Source organism: Miniopterus schreibersii (assembly GCF_964146895.1).
Source record: "Miniopterus schreibersii genome assembly, chromosome: X".
NCBI lineage: Eukaryota > Metazoa > Chordata > Mammalia > Chiroptera > Miniopteridae > Miniopterus > Miniopterus schreibersii.
The window spans coordinates 99,932,133-99,942,173 of record NC_138104.1 but is presented as its reverse complement, the minus strand read 5'-3'; the positions used below and the strand labels follow the sequence as shown (position 1 = coordinate 99,942,173).

The window sequence follows — 10,041 nt, the reverse complement described above, 5'->3', positions numbered from 1 at the left end:
AATTCCAAGAAGATAAGGTTATTCCACATTCAAATTTAAGTTTATTGTCCAAAATAACAATAAAGATTTCCAGGTTGTTGCCTTAGTACCTGGGAGGGAATTAATCAGCTTTAAATTCTCATTATATTTATAATGTTGATCAACACTTGTGAATATTGGAGGATGGGAACTAATTTTTTAACCATTTAACAACAGTTCTAGTTGGGAATTAGAAAACCATTACAAGAGAAGCTCATGTACTTTTAAGGATGTCCAAGGGTAAAGCAGAATTACATGTATATGAGTTGTGATTTATAGGAAAATAGTTTGGACTTACAATGAGCCACAAGAGGAGAACAATCCCACCAAGTTCTAGTCAGTCCTAGAAGCTGTATGTCTGCATGTTCAGGAAACTTAGCCCAGGTTAGGTAGGAATTATGGCCTACAGCAGCAGTAAGGCCAAAATCATTTCTTATCAAATGCAGACCTAACACTAGCCACAGCCTCTGCCCCACCCCTCATTAGCTGTCCACAGCAGACATCATTCATGGTGACTCTTTCCTCTCAAGACCTTGGGGAGCCTTGTATGTCACCTCCAATCAGTCAAAGTTGGCCCAGGAGCTGAAACCTCTTGTCATTCCAGTCAGCAATTTTTCTATCACAAAATCTTTAAAACTTAAAAGAAATATAACTCCTCTGATCATTTGGAATGATCTACTTTTCCTGCAAAAATCCTATCTGTTTCAGTTGTTCTCACATAACTGGCTCTGCACGCTGAGATACCTGATGTTGCTACTTTAGGAAGCAGTCACTCATTCCTACCCCATCAAGTTGTACAATAACACTCGAACAAGAATGTGTTTTTTAAAATCTGGCATGATGCAGTATTCATGAGGAAACAGGCACTTCAAAACTGAGAGATAGTCTATATAACAGTGGGGCTGGGCTCTTCAAAAATGTCAATGGCCTGAAGGACAAAAGAGAGGGAGGCTTTCTAGATTAAAGGAGAATAAAGAGACTTGATAACTAAATGATCTTTGACTGGATCCTGATTTAGAGGGGTATGCTAGGGGACAAAGCATAAAAAAATCAGTGCCACAATCATGGAAACTTAAATATGGACATGTATCAGATAATCATAGTACATCAATGTTAAATTTCCTGCACATGGGCACTGCACCAAGTTATGTAGAAGAATCTCTGTGTTCTTGGGAGATGCACGCTCCAGTGTTTAGTGTAAAGCCATGTGGGAGCATGATGCAAAGGGAGAAATGTGCGGCCCTATGTACACATTTTGCATCAGAAAGTTAACGCAAGCTCTACAGTCAAAACACATGAGTATATATAAAGCCCACATTGCCCAATCTGTTCGCATGCCATTGTCGTTCCTCAAAAAGCCAACAACCACATGTCCCAGAACCTCAGGCTGATTGGAAACACCATTCCCACTGCACAATTATGCAGGGTCATAAAACAAACAACAGCTTGTCTTTAAAATTTTTGATGTTATAGTCATCATGGGCTTTTTTACTTAACATTGAATTTTAAAATATTGCACTAAAATATTTATCTTGACAAATGAGTTTTTCTGTGCCCCTTTAAATTTTCTGCCTCACTCACCTCATCCTATTCCTAGAGCTGGTGAAGAATGATGAGGTCCACGGTTTACACACAAATGGTTCATTTAGAAAATATCTGTATATATATTAATTATATATGTACTTACATATACATTATATAGGTGTATGTACACACATGCATATGCTATGTATATGTTCATAAACATGTGTGCATACACAGATACATAGAGAGATAAGCAAATGTGGCAAAATCTTAATTGATGAACTGAGATGATGGATATACAAATATTCACTGTATCATTCTTGCAATTTTTTTGTAAGCTGGAAAAATTTCAAGATACAACAATGGTGAAGGAAGAGAAATTCCTAAGTGAAAATTAAAACCTGGTATACATTTTTTACAGGTTAAACTCATATTATCTGAAGGTGTTATTCTGAGTGTGATGGTGTATTTGTCCTAGTTCAGGCTCTGCTAAAGGAAGAAGATGATATGTCCCATATGCAAATGTCCATGCAGGAGCAGCCCCTGCCAATGATCTGTGCTGGGAGGCAACGTGAGGTACTCGAGTGAGAGCACTGTCCCCTGACAAGCTGTGACTATTCAAGGGTTCATCCCTCACTACCACAGCTCCAGGAAATGTCTCTGAAGCATCGGCTGTTCTCTTCGTGTTAAGTGCATAAAATCTTCTTGCAATGAGTATGGTTACTGGAAAAAGAATCGTCTGTAAACCTCAGGTTGATTTGACATGGCAATATTAGAAATATCAGGAAGAAGGATTACTTTGGGAGAAACAGTTCCTTAATAAAATATGAACAAAAAAACCCTTAGAGATGTTGAATGACATACCCAACCTTGTAAATGATTTAAGGGATTTTAAAAGAATTGAAGCTTAAATCTTCAAGTGACACAGGCAAAGTTATTTTTTTTTAAATAATGGGTCGAGGCAGATGATGGATATAGTCAAATAAATAATGAGTGGCTAGATACATGCTACACAGACACATGGTATATAGATATATTAGATGTAAACATATATAGACACATGATACGTGGAGAGGTAGCACTGGGCATTTGGTTATTCAAATACTTTCCCTTAGGAAGATCCCGTTTGTGTATATATGGAATCACTTTAAACTATTATTTTAACTAGTCGTCACCCTCAGTAAACGCCACTTGAAACAGCCTAAGAAATCGTGTTACCGTGGACAGGCGGCAGTCGGGGCGCGGGCCGCGTCGGCGGGCGGGGCGGGCGGGCCGGGCGGGCGCGCAGAGGACGGGGGGCAGGGACCCGGGGGGCCCAGGGATCCGACCGGCTCCCCCAAACGTGTGGGCACCGTGCCCAGCGTCGAGAGGCAGACGGAGGGCGGCCGCGGCAGACCGTCAGGCGCCTGGCAATCCCGCCCACTGGCCAAGATGGCGCCGGGGCCGGTTCTTACGCTCGACGTCAAAAAGGCGGAAAGACGTTGGAGACAAAAGCCCCCCCCCAGAACGCGGGCTGAGGGGGAGGGGCATGGGACCCCAGAGGCGCCCGCCGTGCTCAGGCCGCGGCGTCGGGACGAGCCTGTGGCACCAGCACCTGTCTGCTGAGTTTGGCTCTGGCTGTGACCAGCTGAACTCACGTTTTCAGTTACAGTCCTTAAAATATTTTAAGAGTTACCGAAAAATACAAGGTTTATGCTACTGTTATTTATAAGAGCAAAAAATTAAAAATAATCTAAGTATCCGACCACATAGAAATAGCTAAGAAATACAATACAACCATTTAAAAGGACAGTTTCAAAGAATTTGAAACTTAGCAGATCGTTGCAATATGGCTGTGGGAAAAGCAGGAATCGAAAATACTTTTATAGCCCGGCCGGTGTGGCTCAGCGGCTGAGCATCCACCTGGGATCCAGCAGATCGCGGTTGGATTCCCGGTCGGGGCACATGCCTGTGCTGCGGCCCGATCCCCAGCCCAGGAAGGGGCGTGCAGGAGGCACCGATCAGTGACTCTCATCATGGATGTTTCTATCTCTATCTCTCTCCCTTCCTTTCTCTGAAATCAAAAAAGACTTAAAAAAATACTTTTGTAATAGGATCGCTATATTAAATCAGGCAAATAAAACAAAACCACAATGTACTGAAAACACACTGAAAAAAGTCACTAAAACTTTAACAGTAAAAATTAATTAATAACTATTAGATATATACATGAATAGTACTTTTTAAATGCAGTCACCTTGCCAGGGTCTTTGCCTAATCACCTTGTCTACAATAGTAGCTCCCCCCATCACTCCTTACCCCAATCTTTATTTTTCTTCGTATCACTTCTGAAATGATGATATATTTATGTACATGTTGCTTATTTCCTGTTGCCTCCACCCTTTTCACAGCCTCAGAGTGTCTGGCATATAACAGATGCTGAGTAAAAATGTGATGAGTTAATTAATTGAGAAGTTATCCTGTAACGCTTCAAATATGATTGAAATTGTAAAAATAATAAGTATACCACTTGGCAAATAAAACATACCATACCTTGTGAAAACTGAAATAATCTCTATAAGAACCCCCTAAAGCAAGCAATATAACCTCATATAAACCAGATGATTCATCTGACGGTCTAATTCATCTGATGATGAATCAGATGATTCATCTGATGGATGTAGGACTCAAAGGGAAATTAACGATTATCTCCTGTCCATTCTGTAAATTCATAAATCACAAAACATTGCAGCAACTCTGAGATACAGGCATTTGGGATCTGTTCTGCTTCCACATCTTTCTGAAACCAGAGAATCAGTTCTGGTAAGTGGTCTCTTCAGACGGAGTTCAGGATTGAAGTGTCCCCCTCCAAACACACACACACAAACACACACACACACACACTTACCATAGTTGGGAGGTCTCCATGGTCTGCAGGTTCAGGAAGTGGCTGGAACAGCAGGGTTCTCTAGTTCCTTGGGGTCACAGACAGACTGAATATCTTAGGACACCCTGGAGCTTAACACAGAGCTCAGACATTCAGCAAGGAGCAGGCTGATTAAAAAATGCCCCCAGGAGAACACTTTGAAGGTAGAAAGCCTCTAATTCCTGAATGTTCTATGATACATATTTTATTTTATTTTTTGGCTCTTCTCGGTTTATTGCATGAAGGAGTTACACTAGTCCAGGTTAAAAGCAGAGCCCAAATGGTTACATTATACAAGCTGTAAGGTTTTTAAACTTGTAACAGCGGACAGAAGGGAAAATTCTATTCATTGCAAGGAAATCCTCGCTTTAGCTTCAGTGAACCAAAAGCACTTAAAACCCGTGAACCTTCAGGTGGTCATCCTTAGCCAGTCCAGTCTCTGTGAGGAACTGGCATATGTTCTTGTGCTGGTCACCCTGTAGCTGAATTACTTCTCCATATTCTGGATGCTCAATTACAGTACCATCGCAGACAAATTTCATCTTAAACACCTTCACTAGTTTCTTTTTAGCATAATCATCAGCAATTCCTTGGACAGTAATAAGGGTCTCCCTGCCGTACCTCTGTTGAATTCTTATATGTATATAATCAATCCTCAGTGCCAGCAGGAAGCAGATCATCACCCTTACTTGCATCAGCAAAGAGGTCGAAAGAGTGCAGGTTCTGGATACTGGACGTACAATAAGATTCCTTTTCCTTGGTGGAAACAGCCAGCCTCCGGAAGACTGCTGAGGGAGAAGGCAGGTGTGGGGGACTGAGGGTCAGGAAGCAAGGGGGCTCAGGGGGCTGAGTCCTCAGCGGGGGGCTCAGTTACTGGGGCTGATATGTATTTTATTTTATTATTTTACTTATTTATTTATTTATTTATGGCTCCTGGAGGAATTTTTTTTTTAATGTTTTGCTGCCACTGTAAAATGTTACAATTTTAAAGTAGCTATCTCAACCAAAGAGTCTGCATAACATTTCGGAAATGCTTTCTCTGAGATAGTTTTTAAAAAATTATTATTATTATGATTCAATCCTCACTCCAGGATATATTCCTTCCATTGATTTCTAGAGAGAGTGAAAGGGAGGGAGGGGGAGAGAGAGAAACATCGATGTGAGAGACACACATCAATTTTTTGCCTCCCACATGTGCCCCGATGGGGTCTGGAGAGTGAACGCACAATCCAGGTATGTGCCCTTGACTGGGAATCAGACCCGAGGCCCTTTGGTCCAAGGGCCGACACTCTTAAGTACTGAGCCACACCGACCAGGGCTCTCTGAGACAGTTTGAAAGCAGCTGCAGCAATGCTGAAGACAGCTGGCATTTCTGTAGGAAGAGGGGATATGTATTTTAATTTATCAGTATTTTCCTTTAAAGTTTCTGCCTTTGCTATTATGCTTAGAAAAGACCTTTCCTTTCATGCATATTCATGAACATTTTATTCTAGTATTTTATAGCGTCATTTAAATTTTAACATTTAAAAAATGAGATGTTTTTGAAATATGATGTGAAATAAGAATTTAACCCTTTCCCCAAATAGTTAACTAATCAAGATTAACTTATTTGATATTCCTAAGCCATGAAAATTAGAAAAAAAATCTAGAACAGTACTAACAGAAATGTGATGCCAGTGACATGTGTAATTTAAAATTACTGTAGTCACATTTGAAAAGTAAAAAGAAATGGAAATTAATGATGAATTTTATTTAAGCTAATATATTAAAAATATCATTTCAATGTGTAATCAACATCAAAATCATTAATAAATATTCCACATTCTTTTTATTTCTACCGAATCTTCGAAACATGGTATGTATTTTGTACTTACAGCACTTCTCAACTCAGCCTAGCCACATTTCAGCTGCTCAATGGCTTCTGTACCGAAGAGCGCAGGTGCAGAGCGGTGTTTCCCATCCGCAGCGCTACTGACATTTTGGACCTGCTCGGTCTTTGCTGTGGGGAACTGTCCTGTGCTTTGCAGAATGATCTGCTGCATCTCCAACCTCCATCCACTAGATGTCAGTAGCATCCCAACCCTAGTTGTTGCAACCAAAAATGTCTCCAGACTGTCAAATGTCCCCGAGGGTGGGTAAAAGTAGGGCAAATTGTCCCCAGTTGAGAATCAAGGGTCTAGAAAAACTGGGGGAAAAATACATGTCTGGAAAAAAATCTTAGAATCATCCGAGAGAAAATTTTCTGTTTAGAAGCTACTACTACTAGAGTCCCTGAACCATTATAGAAGCACTTACAGTAATTAAAGTCTATCCAATTTCCATGCTATAAATTCACAAAAGGGAGGAGGAGGAGGGGTGACAGGAGGGGAGGGGGTTCAGAATAAGAAAAAGGAGAGGGAGAAGAAGAGAAAAAAGGAGAGAAAGGCTGTTTTCAAATATATCTTTTTGCTTATTTTGGGCCCCTACTCACAGAAATAATATTGACCCACAAATGATGCCTCTTGGTGACTGGCATCAACCTGTAATTATTTCAAAAACTCTGGGACTTTTGATTTTGAAAATAAACTGATGGATGCTTGGGTTGAAACGTGCATCAAACCATGCCTGTGGATTCAGATAGTGGGAGCACTCAGTGTTGCTCGATCTTAGAACTGTCTACTTCACATAACAGCATCTAATAGCAAAAGTGATGAGCAACAGACCCCCAACCCCCAGGTGGGCTAATCTCTTCCAACAACACTCTTACCAACCAGGACCTCCATAATTGGGAGCCTCAATCAATTATGGTGCTTCTAAAGTATTTCTATTTTTTATATATTAAAAAAAGGCAAGGAATGCATCTAGCTGACAACTATACAAAACCTCATTGACACAGACGACAGTATGGTGGTTACCAGAGGGAAGGGGATGGTTGGTCATAAAGGGTAAAGGGGGTCAAATACGTGGTGATAGAAGAAGATTTGACTTTGGGTGGTGGGCACACAATGCAATATACAGATGATGTATCATAGAATATTACACTTGAAACCTATATAATTTTATTAACAAATGTCACCCCAATAAATTTAATTAAAGAGAAAAAGTCAAGGAAATAAAAATTATAGCAGAGATTTATTCATAGAAGGAAAGAAAGGGGGGGAAAGGGAGGAATTAAATCAGGAGGAATACTTCCTGGAATATTCACATTCATCACAACCTTATTCAATCTGGTTTACATGTGTCTACACAATACTCAGAATGTTGACCCTTAGATAATTGCAGATCATGAGCCTTAAAAAATAGGTTATTATTTTCACTCTACTTTATAGTTTTTTTTAAGTTTCTTAACGACAAGTGCTAAAAATGAAAGGTTTTTGATTGCCCCTTGGTTAATGAGAGCATTAAACTAACCAGGAGTTTCCACTCCCTAAGTGTTTCTGATTCATCAGGGACTTACTTTAACTGGCTTAGCTCACTTGAAGGTACTGAGAGTCTAGCTGTTGGGCATCTACACTAGGTACCCTGCATGCAGCAGGCAACAACCTGATTATTTCCAAGACCTTTCACGGACAGTTGGGACTACTGGTAGAGAAGGAATCTCTGCAGTGGCTCCGGCAGATGCAGCTTGTGGATGCTCTGATGACATGCTCGACCCAAGCACTTCCGGACACACAGGCGACAGAGCTGGGAAAGAGTAGGTGGGCCTAAGGAAGGAATTAAAACGGTGTGAACCTCATGCTAGTTGAGGGGTAGAGTGAAGGGGAGACTAGAGGACTGGAAGAGGCTGAAACTTTCTAAAAGATTAAGAGAAGCTGGATGTGTATAGGAATTAGAGAGTGAGGTAGCAAACACTCAGTACACACAGGATTCCGGTTTGCTCCTTGGGCAGGGACATGTTTCTTTAAGTTGAGTCTCCAGTGGTCATTATAGTACCGATACTGAAGAATGAGGCTAACCAGAGGCAAGTTAGGAATGAGCCATGTGGTCTAAAGGGAATGCACTTTATTCGTATACCACATGCGCCAATGGGTGTTATTTGAAGAGAAAACACAAACAGAAGCACTGAACATGCAAGACCCTGAGACAGAACTGCAGAGCAAGAGAGTGTCGGCAGGAAGCCCAGACTATGTGGTCACAGAGACAGTGTCAGGAGGTGTGCTGGGGTCCTGGTACTCAGGGTCCTCCCGGATTGCCTGGCTCTAGCTTCCCAGGAGGCGGCGCTGCCTGGGTCCTGACTCACATTTGGAGGGTCTCCCATTCTCACGAGGATCTCAGTTCAACAGAAGATCAGGAGAAAGGACCCAACTCACTTAGACCCCATTATACCCTGAACTTCTATCTCATGGAGTCTCGTGGAGTTATCATACCTGCGGCTTTGAGCAGCTTTGAGTCCTAAAGGAAAGTAAACTAATGAGAGTCCAAAATACGGTTGAGTAGGATGAATGAGCTTTGGGCTGGAATACTAGTTATACGGGGGCATTTGTAATGTCCCATTATTTTGTAACCTGACTATCAATAAAGATGTCTTCAGCCCAGCTGGAGTGATTCAGTTGGTTGGAGCTTCCTCCCGTGCACCAAAAGGTTGCTGGTTCGATTCCCAGTCAGGGCACATATCCAGATTGTGGGTTCAGTCCCTGGTCAGGGAGCATGAGGGAGGCAACTGATTGATGTTTCTCTCTTTTTCTCTCTCTCTCAGCATGTCCTTGGGTGAAGATTTTTAAAAAGATATCTTTAAGTAGATCTATGTAAAATTACTGAACAAACTTTCCTTTTCCAGAAAATCCTACTGTAGTAGCATCTTGTACCCCATGAGAAATGGTTGATGGCATGCGCCAACAGGGAGATAACACATGCATTGATATTGCTAAGAAGTATCCATGTGATAGAAAACTATCTGGAGGAACAATTGCCCTTAGTTAAAATCTTGGGATGCAAGAATGGAAAGTGTCTCTACCTTTCACTCAACTAAAGCTCATCTGGAAAACAGTAATGCAGAAAAACTATCCATTTTGCCTAGACAAATTCAGATATCAGCCGGTGTTCATCCTTCTAGAGCAAGTGGCTATATTTAGGAATACAGAGGACAGAGGAACTTGCTTATAAGAAATATAAATCCCCGACCCGGAAACATTTTTGATGGAAGAAAAGAGGAAATGTGACAACTGCTATAAACCATATTCTCAGCTATTACTTGGAAAGTATCTGATATTTCCCAACTGGGAGCTGGTAAGGAAGATCCTAATTCTTCAAGTGGAGATTCAAATAACAGAACAATCATTAATGACATGGAACTACTGCAAATAATCTAGACCAGTGGTACTCAAAATGTGGCCTCAGACCAGCAGCAGCAGCACCTCCTGGGAGCCTGGTGGACATGCAGTACAGAGTCTAGGACCCCACCTCAGACCTGCTGAATCAGAATCTGCATTTTAATGAGACCTCCTGGTGATTCCCATGCTCCTTAGAGCTTAAGAAGCACTGACCTAGAAAGTGTTCCTAAAATGACTGAATTGCACTTGGAAGGTATATAAGACATGGGGGTGGTTTCACAAAATGGAACTGGTAAGTGAAAGAAAACCCTTCCCCACTAGAAACTATTTCAGAAGATTCAGGAT

The 10,041-nt window shown here is 41.4% G+C and overlaps 1 protein-coding gene and 1 pseudogene across 4 annotated transcripts in view; both read right to left on the bottom strand.

The window, feature by feature from the left end:
• Nucleotides 1-4,839: 4,839 nt before the first annotated feature.
• Nucleotides 4,840-6,489, bottom strand: LOC308551096 (eukaryotic translation initiation factor 1 pseudogene; annotated as a pseudogene). Its single transcript has 2 exons — nucleotides 6,375-6,489; nucleotides 4,840-5,235 (listed from the first exon to the last, which is right to left on the bottom strand). The product of its transcript is annotated as a eukaryotic translation initiation factor 1 pseudogene (transcript).
• Nucleotides 5,374-10,041, bottom strand: part of ASB11 (ankyrin repeat and SOCS box containing 11) — a 29,399-nt gene continuing 24,731 nt past the window's right edge. Inside the window, exon 7 of one of the 3 annotated variants that reach the window (XM_081125685.1) lies at nucleotides 5,374-8,130. In XM_081125685.1, the coding sequence (XP_080981811.1) occupies nucleotides 8,006-8,130 (125 nt within the window). In that variant the 3' untranslated portion in view covers nucleotides 5,374-8,005. The remainder of the gene's footprint in view (nucleotides 8,131-10,041) is intronic. The other 2 variants (XM_081125686.1, XM_081125687.1) reach the window with 2 other exon arrangements.